This window comes from Mustelus asterias, unplaced genomic scaffold, assembly GCF_964213995.1.
Source record: "Mustelus asterias unplaced genomic scaffold, sMusAst1.hap1.1 HAP1_SCAFFOLD_448, whole genome shotgun sequence".
NCBI lineage: Eukaryota > Metazoa > Chordata > Chondrichthyes > Carcharhiniformes > Triakidae > Mustelus > Mustelus asterias.
Window position 1 is genome coordinate 223,459 of NW_027590401.1, and position 20,592 is coordinate 244,050.

The window sequence follows — 20,592 nt, forward strand, 5'->3', positions numbered from 1 at the left end:
ACATCCTGGTAAACCTCCTCTGTACTCTCTCCAAAGCCTCCACGTCCTTCTGGTAGTGTGGCGACCAGAACTGGACGCAGTATTCCAAATGCGGCCGAACTAACGTTCTATACATCTGCAACATCAGACCCCAACTTTTATACTCTATGCCCCGTCCTATAAAGGCAAGCATGCCATAGGCCTTCTTCACCACCTTCTCCACCTGTGATGTCACCTTCAAGGACCTGTGGACTTGCACACCCAGGTCCCTCTGCGTATCTACACCCTTTATGGTTCTGCCATTTATCGTATAGCTCCTCCCTACATTATTTCTACCAAAATGCATCACTTCGCATTCATCAGGATTGAACTCCAACTGCCATTTCTTTGCCCAATTTCCAGCCTATCTATATCCTTCTGTAGCTTCTGACAATGCTCCTCACTATCTGCAAGTCCTGCCAATTTTGTGTCATCCGCAAACTTACTGATCACCCCAGTTACACCTTCTTCCAGATCGTTTATATAAATCACAAACAGCAGAGGTCCCAATACAGAGCCCTGCGGAACACCACTAGTCACAGGCCTCCAGCCGGAAAAAGACCCTTCCACTACCACCCTCTGCTTTCTGTGACCAAGCCAGTTCTCCACCCATCTAGCCACCTCCCCCTTTATCCCATGAGATCCAACCTTTTTCACCAGCCTACCATGAGGGACTTTGTCAAACGCTTTACTAAAGTCCATATAGACGACATCCACGGCCCTTCCCTCATCAACCATTCTGGTCACTTCTTCAAAAAACTCCACCAGGTTAGTGAGGCATGACCTCCCTCTCACAAAACCATGCTGACTATCGTGAATGAGTTTATTCCTTTCTAAATGCGCATATATTTAAGAGAGCGGTAGAGCTATAGTTATTGGGGACTCGTTTGTTAGAGGGATAGATAGGAGGTTCTGTGGCAACAAGAGAGACTCACGGATGGTATGTTGCCTCCCGGATGCCAGGGTCCGTGACATCTCCGACCGTGTCTTCAGGATTCTAAAGGGGGAGGGGGAACAGTCACAAGTCGTGGTGCACGCCGGCACCAAAGACATAGGTAAGAGAGGGGACGGGGATTTAAAACAGGAATTCAGGGAGCTAGGGTGGAAGCTGAGAGCCGGGACAAAACAGGTTGTCATCTCTGGTATGTTGCCGGTCCAACGGGATAGCGAGTTGAGGAACAGGGAGAGAGTGCAGTTAAACACATGGATGCAGGGATGGTGTAGGAGGGAGGGTTTCAGCTATGTGGATAATTGGAACACTTTCTGGGGAAGGTGGGACCTGTACCAACAGGACGGGGTACACCTGAACCAGAAGGGCACCAATATCCTGGGAGGGAAATTTGCTACAGCTCTTCGGGGGGGTTTAAACCAATTTGTCAAGGGGATGGGAAAAGGAGTTGTAGTCCGGAGGTCAGTGAGTGTAGTGAGGTACTGGGAAGGGTATCATGGTCAAAGGTGGGTACCAGCAGACAAGAAGATGGGTTGAAGTGTGTCTACTTCAATGCAAGGAGCATCCAAAATAAGGTAGGTGAACTTGGGGTGTGGATTGGCACTTGGGACTACGATGTTGTGGCCATTACGGAGACATGGGTAGAACAAGGACAGGAATGGTTGTTGGAGGTTCCGGGGTATAGGTGTTTCAGTAAGTGTAGGGTAGCTGGTAAAAGAGGTGGAGGAGTGGCACTGTTAATCAAGGAGAGTGTAACGGCTGCAGAAAGGCATTTCGAAGGGGATCTGCCTACAGAGGTAATATGGGCTGAGGTTAGGAATAGGAAAGGAGCGGTCACGTTGTTAGGAGTTTACTATAGGCCCCCAAATAGTAATAGAGATGTGGAGCAAGAAATTGCTAAGCAGATTATGGATAGGTGTGGGGGTCACAGGGTAGTTGTCATGGGGGACTTTAACTTTCCAAATATTGATTGGAGCCTTCATAGGTCGAATAGTTTGGATGGGGCAGTTTTTGTGCAGTGTGTGCAGGAGGGGTTCCTGACACAATATGTGGATAAGCCGACAAGAGGTGGGGCCACATTGGATTTGGTAATGGGAAATGAACCGGGCCAAGTGTTGGATTTGGTTGTGGGAGAGCACTTTGGAACACTTTCTGGGGAAGGTGGGACCTGTACCAACAGGACGGGGTACACCTGAACCAGAAGGGCATCAATATCCTGGGAGGGAAATTTGCTACAGCTCTTCGGGGGGGTTTAAACCAATTTGTCAGGGGGATGGGAAAAGGAGTTGTAGTCCGGAGGTCAGTGAGTGTAGTGAGGTACTGGGAAGGGTATCATGGTCAAAGGTGGGTACCAGCAGACAAGAAGGTGGGTTGAAGTGTGTCTACTTCAATGCAAGGAGCATCCAAAATAAGGTAGGTGAACTTGGGGCGTGGATTGGCACTTGGGACTACGATGTTGTGGCCATTACGGAGACATGGGTAGAACAAGGACAGGAGTGACCACAATTCGGTGTCTTTTGTTATTGCAATGGAGAGGGAGAGGGCCATGTGGCAGGGCATAGTTTACAATTGGGGGAGAGGTCATTATGATGCAATGAGGCAGGAATTAGGAAGCATAGGATGGGAACAAAAATTGTCAGGGAAAGGCACTAATGAAAAGTGGAACTTTTTCAAGGAACAAATACTGCGTGTCCTTGATAGGTATGTCCCTGCCAGGCAGAGAGGAAATGGCCGAGTGAGGGAACCATGGTTCACAAAAGAGGTGGAATGTCTTGTCAAGAGGAAGAAGGAAGCATGTGTAAGGTTGAGAAAACAAGGTTCAGTTGGCTCGATGGAGGGTTACAAGTTAGCAAGAAATGAGCTGAAAAAGGGGCTTAGGAGAGCTAGGAGGGGGCATGAGAAGTCCTTGGCGGGTCGGATCAAGGAAAACCCCAAGGCTTTTTACTCTTATGTGAGGAATAAAAGAATGACCAGGGTGAGGTTGGGGCCGGTCAAGGACGGCAGTGGGAATTTGTGCATGGAGTCAGAAGAGATAGGAGAGGTGATGAATGAATACTTTTCTTCAGTGTTCACCAAGGAGAGGGCCATGTTTTTGAGGAAGAGAGGGTGTCACAGGCTGATAGGCTGGAGGAAGTAGATGTTCGGAGGGAAGATGTACTAGCAATTTTGAATAAACTGAAAGTTGATAAGTCCCCTGGGCCTGATGAAATATATCCTAGGAACCTTTGGGAGGCAAGGGATGAGATAGCAGAGCCTTTGGCATTGATCTTTGCGTCCTCACTGTCCACGGGGGTGGTGCCAGAGGACTGGAGATTGGCGAATGTGGTTCCTCTGTTTAAGAAAGGGAATAGAAATGACCCTGGTAATTATAGGCCGGTTAGTCTTACTTCGGTGGTCGGTAAGTTGATGGAAAAGGTCCTCAGGGATAGGATTTACGACCATTTAGAAAGATGCAGCTTAATCCGGGATAGTCAGCACGGATTTGTGAAGGGCAAGTCTTGCCTCACAAATTTGATAGAATTTTTTGAGGAGGTAACTAAGTATGTAGATGAAGGTAGTGCAGTTGATGTCATATACATGGATTTTAGTAAGGCGTTTGATAAAGTCTCCCATGGTCGGCTTATGAAGAAAGTAAGGATGTGTGGGATAGAGGGAAGTTTGGCCAATTGGATAGGTAACTGGCTATCTAACAGAAGTAAGAAGTCTCACAACACCAGGTTAAAGTCCAACAGGTTTATTTGGTCGCAAATAGTCCAACGCCGGCATCTCCACATCATATGGGCGGCACGGTAGCACAGTGGTTAGCACTGCTGCTTCACAGCTCCAGGGACCTGGGTTCGATTCCCGGCTTAGGTCACTGTCTGTGTGGAGTTTGCACATTCTCCTCATGTTTGCGTGGGTTTCCTCCGGGTGCTCCGGTTTCCTCCCACATTCCAAAGATGTGCGGGTTAGGTTGATTGGCCATGATTAAATTGCCCTTAGTGTCCTGAGATGCATAGGTTAGAGGGATTAGCGGGTAAATATGTAGGGATATGGGGGTAGGACCTGGGTGGGATTGTGGTCGGTGCAGACTCGATGGGCCGAATGGCCTCTTTCTGTACTGTAGGGTTTCTATGATTTCTATGATCTAACAGAAGACAGAGGGTGGTGGTGGATGGAAAATTTTCGGACTGGAAACCGGTTACCAGCGGAGTGCCACAGGGATCAGTGCTTGGTCCTCTGCTATTTGTCATTTTTATAAATGACTTGGAGGAGGGGGCTGAAGGGTGGATCAGTAAATTTGCTGATGACACCAAGATTGGTGGAGTAGTGGATGAGGTGGAGGGCTGTTGTAGGCTGCAAAGAGATATAGATAAGATGCAGAGCTGGGCTGAAAAATGGCAAATGGAGTTTAACCCTGACAAATGCGAGGTGATTCATTTTGGTAGGACAAATTTAAATGTGGATTACAGGGTCAAAGGTAGGGTTCTGAAGAATGTGGAGGAACAGAGAGATCTTGGGGTTCATATCCATAGATCTCTGAAGGTTGCCACTCAAGTGGATAGAGCCGTGAAGAAGGCCTATAGTGTGTTGGCATTCATTAACAGGGGGATTGAGTTTAAGAGCCGTGGGGTTATGCTGCAACTGTACAGGACCTTGGTGAGACCACATTTGGAATATTGTGTGCAGTTCTGGTCACCTCACTATAAGAAGGATGTGGAGACACTGGAAAGAGTGCAAAGGAGATTTACCAGGATGCTGCCTGGTTTGGAGGGTGGGTCTTATGAGGAAAGAACTGAGAACAGTACAGCACAGGAAACAGGCCCTTCGGCCCTCCAAAGGTTGAGGGAACTTGGGCTTTTCTCTTTGGAGCGGAGGAGGTTGAGAGGAGACTTGATAGAGGTTTATAAGATGATGAGGGGGATAGATAGAGTGAACGTTCATAGACTATTTCGTCGGGTGAATGGAGTGGTAACTCGGGGGCATAACTATAGGGTTCATGGTGGGAGATATAGGAAGGATGTCCGAGGTAGGTTTTTTACTCAGAGAGTGGTTGGGGTGTGGAATGGACTGCCTGCAGGGATAGTGGAGTCAGAAACTTTAGGAACATTTAAGAAGCTATTGGATAGGCACATGGAGTACTTCATAGAATCATAGAAACCCTACAGTGCAGAAGGAGGCCATTCGGCCCATCGAGTCTGCACCGACCACAATCCCAACCAGGCCCTACCCCCACATATTTACCCACTAATCCCTCTAACCTACACATCTCAGGACTCGAAGGGGCAATTTTTAACCTGGCCAATCAACCCAACCCGCACATCTTTGGACTGTGGGAGGAAACCGGAGCACCCAGAGGAAACCCACGCAGACATGAGGAGAATGTGCAAACTCCATACAGACAGTGACCCGAGCTGGGAATCGAACCCAGGACCCTGGAGCTGTGAAGCAGCAGTGCTAACCACTGTGCTACCGTGCCGCCCATACTTCGGGATGATAGGGAGGAAATAGCTTGATCTGGGTTTCAGACAAAGCTCGGCACAACAACGTGGGCCGAAGGGCCTGTTCTGTGCTGTACTGTTCTATGTTCTATGTTCTACATCCTATCTCTAAGAATCTTCTCCAACAACTTCCCCTCCACGGACGTCAAGCTCACCAGCCTATAATTACCCGGGTTATCCTTCCTACCCTTCTTAAATAACGGGACCACATTAGCTATCCTCCAATCCTCTGGGACCTCACCTGCGTCCAGTGACAAGCAAAGATTTGCGTCAGAGGCCCAGCGATTTCATCTCTCGTCTCCCTGAGCAGCCTTGGATAGATTCCATCAGGCCCTGGGGATTTGTCAGTCTTTATATTCTCTAACAAACCTAACACTTCCTCCCTTGTAATGGAGATTTTCTCCAACGGTTCAACACTCCCCTCCGAGACACTCCCAGTCAACACATCCCTCTCCTTTGTGAATACCGACGCAAAGTATTCATTTCGGATCTCCCCTACTTCTTTGGGCTCCAAGCATAATTCCCCACTTTTGTCCCTGAGAGGTCCGATTTTTTCCCTGACAACCCTTTTGTTCCTAACGTAGGAATAAAATGCCTTGGGATTCTCCTTAATCCTGTCTGCCAAGGACATTTCGTGACCCCTTTTTGCCCTTCTAATTCCCCGTTTGAGTTCTTTCCTACTTTCTTTGTACTCCTCCAGAGCTCCCTCCGTTTTTAGCTGCCTGGACCTAACATACGCCTCTCTTTTCTTTTTGACCAGTCCCTCAATTTCCCTGGTTATCCACGGTTCTCGAATCCTACCCTTCCTATCCTTCTTTTTACAGGCACATGCCTGTCCTGCAGCCCTAACAACTGATCCTTAAAAGACTCCCACATGCCAGATGTGGATTTACCCTCAAACAGCCTCTCCCAATCAAGAGCTGCCAATTTCTGCCTCATCCCACTAAAGTTAGCCTTCCCCCAATCCAACACATTACCCTTGGGACACCACTCATCCTTTTCTATCACTACCCTAAAGCTAACAGAATTGTGGTCACTATTTGCCACATGTTCCCCTACCAAAACTTTGAAGACCTGACCGGGCTCATTCCCCAGTACTAGGTCCAGTATAGCCCCCTCTCTCGTCGGGCTATCTACATATTGTTCCAAAGAACCCTCCTGTACGCATTTTACAAATTCCTCCCCATTCAGAGTCCCAGCTCTCAGCGATTTCCAGTCTATACCAGGGAAATTGAAGTCTCCCACTACAACAACCCTATTTTTCCTGCACCCATCCAGTATCTCCTGACATATCCGTTCTTCCACTTCCCTTGGGCTGTTGGGGGACCTGTAGTATACCCTGTCCTGGGCATGTTTGACAGGGACAGTGTGGAGGGAGCTTTACTCTGCACCTAGCCCTGTGATGTAACTGTCCTGGGAGTGTTTGATGGGGTAAGAAGTCTAACAACACCAGGTTAAAGTCCAACAGGTTTATTTGATAGCAAAAGCCACTAGCTTTCGGAACAGGCTGTTCCTTCGTCAGGTGGGTGGGAGTTCTGATCACAAACAGGGCACAAAGACACAAATTCAATTTACATGAATAATGATTGGAATGTGAGTCTTTACAGCTAATCAAGTCTTAAAGGTACAGACAATGTGAGTGGAGGGAGCATTAAGCACAGGTTAAAGAGATGTGTATTGTCTCCAGACAGGTCAGTTAGTGAGATTTTGCACATCCAGGCAAGCTGTGGGGGTTACAGATAGTGTGACATGAACCCAATATCCCGGTTGAGGCCGTCCTCATGTGTGCGGAACCTGGCTATCAGTCTCTGCTCAGTGACTCTGCGCTGTCGTGTGTCGTGAAGGCCGCCTTGGAGACGGCTTACCCGGAGATCAGAGGCTGAATGCCCGTGACCGCTGAAGTGCTCCCCAACAGGAAGAGAACAGTCTTGCCTGGTGATTGTCGAGCGGTGTTCATTCATCCGTTGTCGTAACGTCTGCATGGTTTCCCCAATGTACCATGCCTCGGGACATCCTATCCTGCAGCGAATCAGGTAGACAACGTTGGCCGAGTTGCAAGAGTAGGTGCCGTGTACCTGGTAGATGGTGTTCTGACGTGGGATGATGGCATCTGTGTCGATGATCCGGCACGTCTTGCAGAGGTTGCTGTGGCAGGGTTGTGTGGTGCCGTGGTCACTGTTCTCCTGAAGGCTGGGTAGTTTGCTGCGGACAATGGTCTGTTTGAGGTTGTGCGGTTGTTTGGAGGCAAGAAGTGGGGGTGTGGGGATGGCCTTGGCGAGATGTTCGTCTTCATCAATGACATGTTGAAGGCTCCGGAGGAGATGTCGTAGCTTCTCCGCTCCGGGGAAGTACTGGACGACAAAGGGTACTCTGTCCACCGTGTCCCAAGTGTTTGATGGGGACAGTGTAGAGGGAGCTTTACTCTGTATCTAGCCCTGTGCTGTACCTGGCCTGGGAGTGTCTGATGTGGAGAGGCAGGCGTTGGACTCGGGTAAACACAGTCAGAGTTTTAACAACACCAGGTTAAAGTCCAACAGGTTTATTTGGTAGCAAATGCCATTAGCTTTCGGAGCGCTGCTCCTTCGTCAGATGGAGTGGAAATCTGCTCTCAAACAGGGCACAGAGACACAAAATCAAGTTACAGAATACTGATTAGAATGCGAATCTCCACAGCCAACCAGGTCTTAAAGATACAGACAATGTGAGTGGAGGGAGCATTAAGCACAGGTTAAAAGAGACGTGTATTGTCCCCAGACAGGACAGCCAGTGAGATTCTGCAAGTCCAGGAGGCAAGCTGTGGGGGTTGCTGATAGTGTGACAGAAACCCAACATCCCCGTTTCGGCCGTCCTCATGTGTGCGGAACTTGACTATCAGTTTCTGCTCAGCAACTCTGCGCTGTCGTGTGCCGTGAAGGCCGCCTTGGAGAACGCTTACCCGAAGATCAGAGGCTGAATGCACGTGACCGCTGAAGTGCTCCCCCACAGGAAGAGAACAGTCTTGCCTGGTGATTGTCGAGCGGTGTTCATTCATCCGTTGTCGTAACGTCTGCATGGTTTCCCCAATGTACCATGCCTCGGGACATCCTTTCCTGCAGCGTATCAGGTAGACAACGTTGGCCGAGTTGCAAGAGTAGGTACCGTGTACCTGGTAGACGGTGTTCTCACATGAGATGATGGCATCCATGTCGATGATCCGGCACGTCTTGCAGAGGTTGCTGTGGCAGGGTTGTGTGGTGTCGTGGTCACTGTTTTCCTGAAGGCTGGTTAGTTTGCTGCGGACAATGGTCTGTTTGAGGTTGTGCGGTTGTTTGAAGGCAAGAAGTGGGGGTGTGGGGATGGCCTTGGCGAGATGTTCGTCTTCATCAATGACATGTTGAAGGCTCTGGAGGAGATGCCGTAGCTTCTCCGCTCCGGGGAAGTACTGGACAACGAAGGGTACTCTGTCCACCGGGTCCCGTGTTTGTCTTCTGAGGAGGTCGGTGCGGTTTTTTGCTGTGGCGCGTCGGAACTGTCGATCGATGAGTCGAACGCCATATCCTGTTCTTATGACGGCATCTTTCAGCCTCTGGAGGTGTCTGTTGTGATCCGCCTCATCCAAGCAGATCCTGTGTATACGGAGGGCTTGTCCGTAGGGGATGGCTTCTTGAACGTGTTTAGGGTGGAAGCTGGAGAAGTGGAGCATCATGAGGTTATCCGTGGGCTTGCGGTACAGTGAGGTGCTGAGGTGACCGTCCTTAATGGAGATGCGTGTGTCCAAGAATGCAACCAATTCCGGAGAGTAGTCCATGGTGAGTCTGATGGTGGGATGGAGCTTGTTGATGCCATCATATAGTTGTTTCAGTGATTGCTCACCATGACTCCAAAGGAAGAAAATGTCATCGATGTATCTAGTGTATAGCATCGGTTGAAGGTCCTGTGCGGTGAAGAAGTCTTGTTCGAACCTGTGCATGAAGAAGTTGGCATATTGAGGTGCAAATTTGGTCCCCGTGGCTGTTTCGTGTGTCTGGATGAAGAACTGGTTGTTGAAGGTGAAGACATTGTGGTCCAGAATGAAGCAGATGAGTTGTAAAATTGCATCTGGAAACTGGCAGTTGTCGGCGTTGAGTACTGAGGCTGTTGCAGCAATGCCATCATCGTGAGGGATGCTGGTGTAGAGTGCCGAGACATCCATTGTAACGAGGAGTGCTCCTGGTTCAACTGCTCCATGTGCTTTGGGTTTCTGTAGGAACATAGAACATAGAACATTACAGCGCAGAACAGGCCCTTCGGCCCACGATGTTGCACCGACCAGTTAAAAAAAAAACTGTGACCCTCCAACCTAAACCAATTTCTTTTCGTCCATGAACCTATCTACGGATCTCTTAAACGCCCCCAAACTAGGCGCATTTACTACTGATGCTGGCAGGGCATTCCAATCCCTCACCACCCTCTGGGTAAAGAACCTACCCCTGACATCGGTTCTATAACTACCCCCCCTCAATTTAAAGCCATGCCCCCTCGTGCTGGATTTCTCCATCAGAGGAAAAAGGCTATCACTATCCACCCTATCTAAACCTCTAATCATCTTATATGTTTCAATAAGATCCCCTCTTAGCCGCCGCCTTTCCAGCGAAAACAATCCCAAATCCCTCAGCCTCTCCTCATAGGATCTCCCCTCCATACCAGGCAACATCCTGGTAAACCTCCTCTGCACCCTCTCCAAAGCCTCCACATCCTTCCTGTAATGTGGGGACCAGAACTGCACACAGTACTCCAAGTGCGGCCGCACCAGAGTTGTGTACAGTTGCAACATAACGCTACGACTCCTAAATTCAATCCCCCTACCAATAAACGCCAAGACACCATATGCCTTCTTAACAACCTTATCTACTTGATTCCCAACTTTCAGGGATCTATGCACACATACACCTAGATCCCTCTGCTCCTCCACACTATTCAAAGTCCTCCCGTTAGCCCTATACTCAACACATCTGTTATTCCTACCAAAGTGAATTACCTCACACTTCTCCGCATTAAACTCCATCCGCCACCTCTCGGCCCAACTTTGCAACCTGTCTAAGTCTTCCTGCAAACTACGACACCCTTCCTCACTGTCTACCACACCACCGACTTTGGTGTCATCAGCAAATTTGCTAATCCACCCAACTATACCCTCATCCAGATCATTAATAAATATTACAAACAGCAGTGGCCCCAAAACAGATCCCTGAGGTACACCACTTGTAACCGCACTCCATGATGAATATTTACTATCAACCACCACCCTCTGTTTCCTATCCGCTAGCCAATTCCTGATCCAATTTCCTAGATCACCCCCAATCCCATACATCTGCATTTTCTGCAGAAGCCTACCATGGTGAACCTTATCAAACGCCTTACTAAAATCCATATATACCACGTCCACTGCCTTGCCCCCATCCACCTCCTTGGTCACTTTCTCAAAAAACTCAATAAGGTTAGTAAGGCACGACCTACCTGCCACAAAACCATGCTGACTATCACCTATCAATTCATTACTCTCCAAATAATTATAAATCCTATCCCTTATAATTTTTTCCAACATCTTGCCGACAACAGAAGTGAGACTCACCGGTCTATAATTCCCGGGGAAGTCTCTGTTCCCCTTCTTAAACAATGGGACAACATTCGCTAACCTCCAATCTTCTGGTACTATACCAGAGGCCAACGACGACCTGAAGATCAGAGCCAGAGGCTCTGCAATCACTTCTCTTGCCTCCCAGAGAATCCTTGGATAAATCCCATCCGGACCAGGGGATTTATCTATTTTCAGACCCTCCAGAATATCCTGCACATCCTCCTTATCAACTGTAATACTGTCTATTCTACTCCCTTGCAACCCAGTGTCCTCCTCAGCTATATTCATGTCCCCTTGCGTGAACACCGAAGAGAAATATTGGTTCAATGCTTCACCAATCTCCTCCGGTTCCACACATAACTTCCCTCTGCCATCTATAACTGGCCCTAAACTTGCCCTAACCAACCTTCTGTTCTTGACATACCTATAGAACGCCTTAGGATTCTCTTTAACCCTATCCGCCAAAGTCTTCTCATGTCCGTAGTGTCGCGACAAAAGCTGGGGGTTCTTTGTACAATGGGTTTCAGGATGCCCTCGACATAGCCGGAGAGGTTCTCGCACAGAGTCCCATTGCCCGATACGATGGGACAGCCGGGTGTGTTTGCCTTGTGTATCTTCGGGAGGCAGTAGAGATCTCCAACTCGGGGAGTACGATAGCCAGTTACCTATCCAATTGGCCAACTTTCTCTCTATCCCACACCTCCTTACTTTCATCAAAGCCGACCATGGGGGACCTTATCAAACGCCTTACTAAAATCCACGTATATGACATCAACTGCCCTACCTTCATCAACACACTTAGTTACCTCCTCAAAAGATTCTATCAAATTTGTGAGACACGACTTGCCCTTCACGAATCCGTGCTGACTATCCCGGATTAATCCGCATCTTTCTAAATGGTCGTAAATCCCATCCCGAAGGACCTTTTCCATCAACTTACCAACCACCGAAGTAAGACTAACCGGCCTATAATTACCAGGGTCATTTCTATATCTTTTCTTAAACAGAGGAACAACATTCGCCACTCTCCGGTCCTCTGGCACCATCCCCGTGGACAGTGAGGACCCAAAGATCAAAGCCAAAGGCTCTGCAATCTCATCCCTTGCCTCCCAAAGAATCCAAGGATATATTTCATCAGGCCCAGGGGACTTATCGAGCTTCAGTTTATTCAAAACTGCTAGTACATCCTCCCTCTGAACATCTACTTCCTCCAGCCTATTAGCCTGTCACACCTTCTCTTCCTCAAAAATATGGCCCCTCTCCTTGGTGAACCCTGAAGAAAAGTATTCATTCATCACCTCTCCTATCTCTACTGACTCCATACACAAGTTCCCACTACTGTCCTTGACCGGCCCTAACCTCACCCTGGTCATTCTTTTATTCCTCACATAAGAGTAAAAAGCCTTGGGGTTTTCCTTGATCCGACCCGCCAAGGACTTCTCATGCCCCTTCCTAGCTCTCCTAAGCCCCTTTTTCAGCTCATTCCTTGCTAACTTGTAACCTTCAATCGAGCCATCTGAACCTTGTTTCCTCATCCCTACATAAGCTTCCCTCTTCCTTTTCACAAGACATTCCACCTCTTTTGTGAACCATGGTTCCCTCACTCGGCCATTTCCTCCCTGCCTGACAGAGACATACCTATCAAGGACACTCAGTATTTGTTCCTTGAAAAAGTTCCACTTTTCATTAGTGCCTTTCCCTGACAGTTCCTGTTCCCATCTTATGCCCCCTAATTCTTGCCTAATTGCATCATAATTACCTCTCCCCCAATTATAAACCTTGCCCTGCCGTACGGCCCTACCCCTGTCCATTGCAATAACAAAAGACACCGAATTGTTGATACGATCTCCAAAGTGCTCTCCCACAACCAAATCTAACACTTGGCCCGGTTCATTTCCCAGTACCAAATCCAATGTGGCCCCACCTCTTGTCGGCCTATCCACATATTGTGTCAGGAAACCCTCCTGCACACTGATGCGCGATTAATTCACTCGGGAGGCTAGGTCATACCCGGGAATAAAGGCTTTTATTCGCAACAAGAAAAGAGCATACTGCTTAACAATACTATCCCAGACTAAGGGCCACTAGGAAGTAGCAGTGACCTTTATACTCCTATAAGAAGGCGGAGCCAAACGGAGTGTACCACAGAACAATGCTAACAGGTGGAACACCCCAACCCTAACCCCAACAGTAACAAGAGTAACATATGTACAAGTACCCATAGTGGTAACCATCTATGGTTCACCACACACACACTGCACAAAAACTGCCCCATCCGAACTATTCGACCGACAAAGGTTCCAATCAATATTTGGAAAGTTAAAGTCCCCCATGACAACTACCCTGTGACCCCCACACATATCCATAATCTGCTTAGCAATTTCTTCCTCCACATCTCTATTACTATTTGGGGACCTATAGTAAACTCCTAACAACGTGACCGCTCCTTTCCTATTTCTAACTTCAGCCCATATTACCTCAGTAGGCAGATTCCCCTCGAAGTGCCTTTCCGCAGCCGTTAAACTATCCCTGATTAACAATGCTTCTCCTCCACCTCTTTTACCAGCTTCCCTATAGTTACTGAAACATCTGTACCCCGGAACGTCCAGCAACCATTCCTGTCCTTGTTCTACCCATGTCTCCGTAATGGCCACAACGACGTAGTCCCAAGTACCAATCCACGTCCCAAGTTCATCTACCTTGTTTCGGATGCTCCTTGCATTGCAGTAGACACACTTCAACCCACCTCCCTGTCTACTGGTACCCACCCTTGACCTTGATACCTTCTCCAATACCTCACTACCCTCAACACTGACTTCCGGACTACAATTCCTTTTCCCACCCCTTGTGGTCCCCTCTGGTCAGAGGCTGCTAACGCCAGAATGAGCTGTTTATTGCCACTCTGCTTTCTGCCTGTTAACCAATCTTTAATCGATGCCAGTATATTACCTCCTATCCCAACGCTTTATTTGTGTTGACCAACTTTCCATTGCTGACCTGATTAAAAGCCTTCTGAAACTCCAGGAACACTGCATCCACTTTTCTCAATTATGTTAGGAATATCCTCACAAACCTCCAACATGTTTGTCAAACGTGATTCACCATTGATTAATCCATGTTGACTATGCCCAATCACATCTTCATTCTCAAAGTGTCTATTCCACAACTCCTTGAGAATTAATTATTTTAATTTCCCTCCTTGTGCAGGAAGGTTAGTGAGTGAGTGAAGGGCGACAAACGGGCTATCAGAGTGTCTGAATCATTTCCCTTTGCTAAAAATTATACTTTGAGTGTCAGTCCCTTACGAAACAGAGGCTCTCGTGTAACTTTGTCAGTTGAGCTGCTGAGCTGGTACATCCCAGAGTTTTCTCTTTACATCATTTCCAAACACCAATGTACCTGTGCAGTAAGCGAGGGAACAGACACGTGGCTTCTTCAACTCATAAACAAAGAAATTGGAGCAGCGTTTGATCTTTATTTCTTGGTGCCAGCGACAGGTGTTTCCACTCCAGTGAAAACAAACTGTCCTCTTTACTATCCCTTCACGCAGACTGGGATGAGATCCTGAAATGAGGAATAGAAAGATTGAAAAGTGTCTCCAGTGTGAATTGTGTTGGACAGTCAATGTCAATCTGATGTAACAGAGTCTGAAATTACCTCTTAACCAGCCTGTGGCGTGTGTGGAGCAACGTCTTGCTGGAACAACAGTCTCAGGAATGGTCGAACTACCAGGACTGAAAGGACAATCACACAGTTCATCGCTGTACTGATGCAATCCAAATAAAAAGAGGCTGCAAATACTCAGCTGGTCAGGCAGCCTCTGCGGCGAGAAACAGAATAACGTTACCCTTTGTGACGAACCATCTTCAGAGCAGAGGAGTTATCACAACACCAAACATTAACTCTGTTTATTTCCAGAGATGCTGGCTGACCTGCTGTATATTTCCAGCATTTTATTTTTGTTATTTCATTATTTTAAGGAAGAGGTGTGTGAAATATTAAATGAGATTAGCTCAGTGAGGGAGGAAATATGAAGATGTTTACCATCCTTGAAAGTGGATATGTCCCCAGGCAGAGACAATTCATACCGGAGGCTGCTGAGGAAAGCAAGGGAAGATGTAACAAAGACACAAAGCATCTTCACCCATCAACTGTGCCTATAGATGTGGAGCTGGAAAAGTAATGACATTGATTAAGAGACAGCCGGAGTAATTACAGAGCATTCAGCCTCATGTCTGTGGTGGGAAAATAATGGGAAATAATTCTGTGAAATAATAGAAATCATCATTTGGGAAGGTTTAAATAAATTTGAGTCAGAATGGATTTGTTCAAATAAGTCAAGTCTCAATAACTTGATTACATTGATTGGCAAAGTAACATGGAGAGTTGATGAGTGTAACATATATGATATAGTCCACAAGGGTTTTAGCAAGAGCTTTGACAAGGTCAAACAAGACTCACTCGTCAGGAAATTGGAAGGAGAGTTGGATGCCAATTGTCTCAATGTCAGAAGCAAAGGGTTGTGGGTAGTGTGGTTATTGAGATTGGAAGGTTATTCCCAGTGGAATTCCAGAGGGATCTGTACTGAGTTCCTTGTGTTCTTGTGGTAGTGTCAATGAAATGGAATTAAAAGTTGGGGACATGAATAAGATGTCTGCAGCAGAGATGAAAATCGTTCATGCGCTTGATAGTGAGGAAGAAAGCTGTAAACAGCAGGAAGATATCGATGGATTGGTCAGGTGGGTAGATGTGTGAGCAATAGAACTCAATGTGGAGAAGTGTGAGGGAATGGGTTTTGGGAGGACAAACACTGGATGGAGAACACACAATGAATGGTGGATATTGAGGTGAGTGGTGGAGCAGAGGGATCTTGGAGTATATGTCTATTGATTGCTGATGATAGCGCGACAGGAAAATAAGGTGCTCAAGATGATGCTGTAGAGATTTTTCTTTATTGATCAAGGACACGATTAGAAGAGGAAGGAGGTGTTTCTCTAATTGTATAAAACAATTGTTAGAGCACAAATAGAGTACAGTGTACAGTTCTGGTCACCACATCACCAAAAGAGTCTGGTAGAGACAATTGATGAGGATGGCCGGCACGGTGGCACAGTGGTTAGCACTGCTGCCTCACAGTGCCAGGGACCCGGGTTCGATTCCCGGCTTGGGTCACTGTCTGTGTGGAGTTTGCACATTCTCCCCATGTCTGCGTGGGTTTCCTCCGGGTGCTCCAGTTTCCTCCAGGGGCAATAGCCAATATAAGTGCATGGGGTTGTGGGGATGTGGCCTAGTGTGACTGTGGTTGGTGCAGACTCGATGGGCCAAATGGCCTTCTTCCACACTGTGGGATTCTATGAGATGTTGGAACATTTTATTCAGGAGGGGAGATTTCATTCTGACATATAACATCAGGAGGTATCTGGATTGAGTGGATTAGGAAGAATCGGTTTTCATTTGCAGAGAGGTCAATGTCCAGGGAGCAAAGATTGAGAATAATTGTGGGAACATTGAGTGGGGGGCGCTGAGGAGGAGTATTTCCACACACCGAGTGGTGTGAACCTCACAGAGCTAGAAGGTGGCACTCTGCTTTTTCAACCAGTATGGATACAATGGATCGAATGGCCTCGTACTGCACCCTGAATTTTAACATGTTTAAACATATTGCCACCCATCCCAGCAAGTCACTTTCCTCTCAGTCACAGAATCGAAAAATGAAACAGTGCAGAAGAGGCCCTTCAGCCCGTCAAGTCTGCATTGATACGTGAGAATCCCCTGACCTTCATACCTAATTCTGGTTACCACCTCTTGGCCCGTAGCCTTGAATGTTATGGCATACCAAGTGCTCATCCAGGTACTTTTGAAAGGATGTGAGGCAACCTGACTCTACCACCCACCAAGGCAGCACATTCCACACCATCACCACCCTCTGGGTAAAATCATTTTCCCTCACATCCATCCTAAGTTTCCTGCCTCTCACCTTGAACTTGGGCCCGTGTGACTGACCCTTCAACTAAGGGGAACAGCTTCTCCCTATTCACTCTGTTCATGTCTCTCAGAATCTTGTACACTTCGATCAGCTCGCCCCTCAGCCTTCTCTGCTCCAGTGAGAACAACCCAAGCCTCTCCAACCTCTCTTCATAACTTAACAGTTCTATCCCAGGCAGCATCCTAGTGGATGGATAATGTGGTGACGAGAACTGCACACAGGACTCTAGCTGTGGCCTCACCAAAGTCCGATACAACTCCAACATAACCTCCCTGCTTTTGTAATCTCTGCCTCCAATAATAAAGGCAAGTGTTTCATATGACTTTTTCACCACCCTACTAATTGTGCTTCTTCCTTCGGTGATCTATGTACAAACATGCCAAGGTCCCTTTTTTCCTCAGAGAGTTCTTAGTGTCATGCCATTCATTGAATACTTCCTTGTCAAATTACTCCTTCCAAACTCATACTTTTCAGGGTTAAATTCCATCTGCCCCTGATCTGCCCATTTGACTATCCCATCTATATCTTCCTGGACCCAACACATTCATATATATAATTAACACCCGACCAATCTTTGTGTCATCTGAAAACTTACTCATCCAGCCCCTCAACATAGTCATTGGTGCCATTAATATAAATGACAAATAATATCAGACCCAGCACAGATCTCTGTGGTACGTGACTAGACGCTGGCTTCCAGTCACAAAAGTAACCTTCTGTCATCACCCTCTGTCTACAACAACTAAGCCAATTTTTAATCCTCATTAAGTTACTCTGTATCCCATGTTCATTTGCCTTCTTTATAAGACTCCTATGTGAGACCTTTTCAAAGGCTTTCACACTTGGAATACTGTGTACAGTTCTGGTCACTCTGTTAGAAAAATATAATATTAAATTATATGGAGAGCGTACAGTGTACAGAAAAGAGTTACCAGGATGTTGCCTAGTATGGAGCATATTAGCTATGAGGAGAGGTTGGAGAAACTTGGTTTGTACTCACTGGAACGATAGAGGTTGAGGGGCGACCTGATAGAAGTCTACAAGGTTATGAGGGTCATGGATAGAGTAGATAGTCAGAAGCTTTTTCCCAGGGTGGAAGAGTCATTTACTTGGGGAGTATAGGTTTAAGGTGCGAGGGGCAAAGTTTAAAGGAGATGTATGAGGCATGTTTTTAACACAGAGGGTGGTGCGTGCCTGGAACTCGCTGCCGGGGCAGGTAGTGGAAGCAGATATGGTCGTGACTTTTAAGGGGCGTCTTGACAAATACATGAATAGGATGGGAATGGAGGGATAAGAAGGGTAGGGGGTTTTAGTTCAGCATGGTTGGTGCAGGTTTGGAGGGCCGAAGGGCTTGTTCCTGTGCTGTAATTCTCTGGAGTGTTGGAGGCTTAGGGGTGATCTTATAGAAGTCAATAAAATAATGAGGGGCATAGATCAGCTTGAACGTCAATATTTTTTCCCAAAGGTAGGGGAGTCTAAAACTAGAGGGCATAGGTTTAAGGGAGAGGGTAGAGATACAGAAGTGTCCAGAGGGGCAATTCTTTCACACAGAGGGTGGTCAGTATCTAGAACAAGCTGCCAGATGCGGTAGTAGTAGAGGCGGGTACAATTTTGTCTTTTAAAAAGCGTTTAGACAGTTACATGTATAAGATGGGTCTATAGGGATATGGGCCAAACGTGGGAAAGTGGGACTAGCTTAGGGGTTACAAAAATTTGGGCGGCACGGTAGCACAGTGGTTAGCACTGCTGCTTCACAGCTCCAGGGTCCCAGGTTCGATTCCCGGCTCGGGTCACTGTCTGTGTGGAGTTTGCACATTCTCCTCGTGTCTGCGTGGGTTTCCTCTGGGTGCTCCGGTTTCCTCCCACAGTCCAAAGATGTGCGGGTTAGGTTGATTGGCCAGGTTCAAAATTGCCCCTTAGAGTCCTGAGATGCGTAGGTTAGAGGGATTAGCAAGTAAATATGTGGGGATAGGGCCTGGGTGGGATTGTGGTCGGTGCAGACTCGATGGGCCGAATGGCCTCCTTCTGCACTGTAGGGTTTCTATGATTTCTATGATTTCTATAAAAAGGGCAGCATGGTTAAGTTGGGCCAAAGGGCCTGTTTCCATGCTGTAAACTTCTATGACTCTGACTCCACAAAACTGGTCACCTCCTAAAAAAAATCAATGAAATTTGTTAGGCATGACCTCCCTCCGATAAAGCCATGCTGACCTAACCTCTCCAAGTGGAAATAGATGCTGTCCTTCAGAATTTCCTCCAATGGATTACCTACCACTGATGTGAAACTCACTGGTCTGTCGTTTATGATGTCTTATGTCTACAACCCTTCTGAAACAGCAGAACCACATTATCTGTCGTCTGAGCCCCTGCAATCTACTTCCTCGCCTTCCACAGCAGCTTGGGACACAATTCATCTGGAGCTGGAGATTTGTCCGATTTGGAGCCTGCAAACAGCTCCAATACCTTGTTCTTTCCTGTGTCACACCTCAGTGTCTCTCTCCCAATATTCCCCATGCTTCACTCTGTAGAATGCGCATCTTCCCTTTCCCAGTATTCCCTTTGCTCTGAATGATGATCCCAGTCTCTTTGCTGTTTCATTGACGGGTTTAACAGAGATTTCCCCTGGATCTTACCTTTTGAATCTGTACCATCCAAGAACAAGACTCTGATCACATTGAACCGAATCAGAACACAGATTCCCCACACAGTTTGTGCTCCTCCATGGCTGGTTCAGAACTCTGTGTTTTACACACGGGTCGAAGGATTTGGAGACTGCAGCTAAATAACAGCAAGATGTTTATTGTTAACAAAAAATTTCAGAAATGTTACACACTGGCTCGTCTCCATGGAGACATTTAAAATCCTCCATTTCAGCCATTTCTCTGATATCAAATCCTTGAAATGTCAGCTGGAAACTTTGCTCCTTTTTGAAACCAGTTTTCACTGCAATTCCCAGCTCAGTGAAACATCAGACTTTGTATTTTAAAATATTTATTCTTTCAGCCTGGAAATCGCCACTGAATTTCACACCCAGGTTGAAAACGTTTCCAGGGAGTGACCTGGAGCAGAGTCAACACTGTCGTCACTGTGTGTAATAAGATGATGCTCAGTTACATCTGGTGATGATCAGATCCAGCTGGTGACAATGTTCTCTACTTGTGACATGGTTTGTTCTGAAAGAACGTGTTAATTGTACAAAGCAGCAAAACTGAAGTAGTCTCTGCCTATTCTCATTTCTCTCTCCTTGATCATAACATCTGAGGCAGGAGGACCTCATGTTTGAGTTAAAGGGTGAATGTCAAGAACACGTTCTGAACTATTTGTGGGAGAATCTATTATTGAGTTCCTTGTATTGGAGCCTACACCTTGCTCACATATTCTCTCTGAACCCTTCCCCTGCCAGATGAAGGTGTAATCCTAGGAATCATAGAAACCCTGCAGAGCAGAAGGAGGCCTTTCGGCCCATCGAGTCTGCACCCACTGCAATCCCACCCAGAATCTATCCTCACAACTCCACACATTTACCCCGCCAATCCCTTGAACCTACACATCCAGAGACACT

General features: G+C 47.1%; 1 protein-coding gene across 1 annotated transcript in view; it reads right to left on the reverse strand.

Moving 5' to 3' along the window:
* The window catches only part of LOC144486752 (uncharacterized), a gene marked incomplete at its 5' end in the record, with an annotated part of 241,995 nt that overhangs the window by 116,436 nt on the left and 104,967 nt on the right, over positions 1–20,592 (reverse strand). Inside the window, 3 exons of the mRNA XM_078204779.1 lie at positions 14,444–14,608; positions 14,702–14,778; positions 19,664–19,802. Coding sequence (XP_078060905.1) covers positions 14,444–14,608; positions 14,702–14,778; positions 19,664–19,802 — 381 coding nt within the window. The remainder of the gene's footprint in view (positions 1–14,443; positions 14,609–14,701; positions 14,779–19,663; positions 19,803–20,592) is intronic.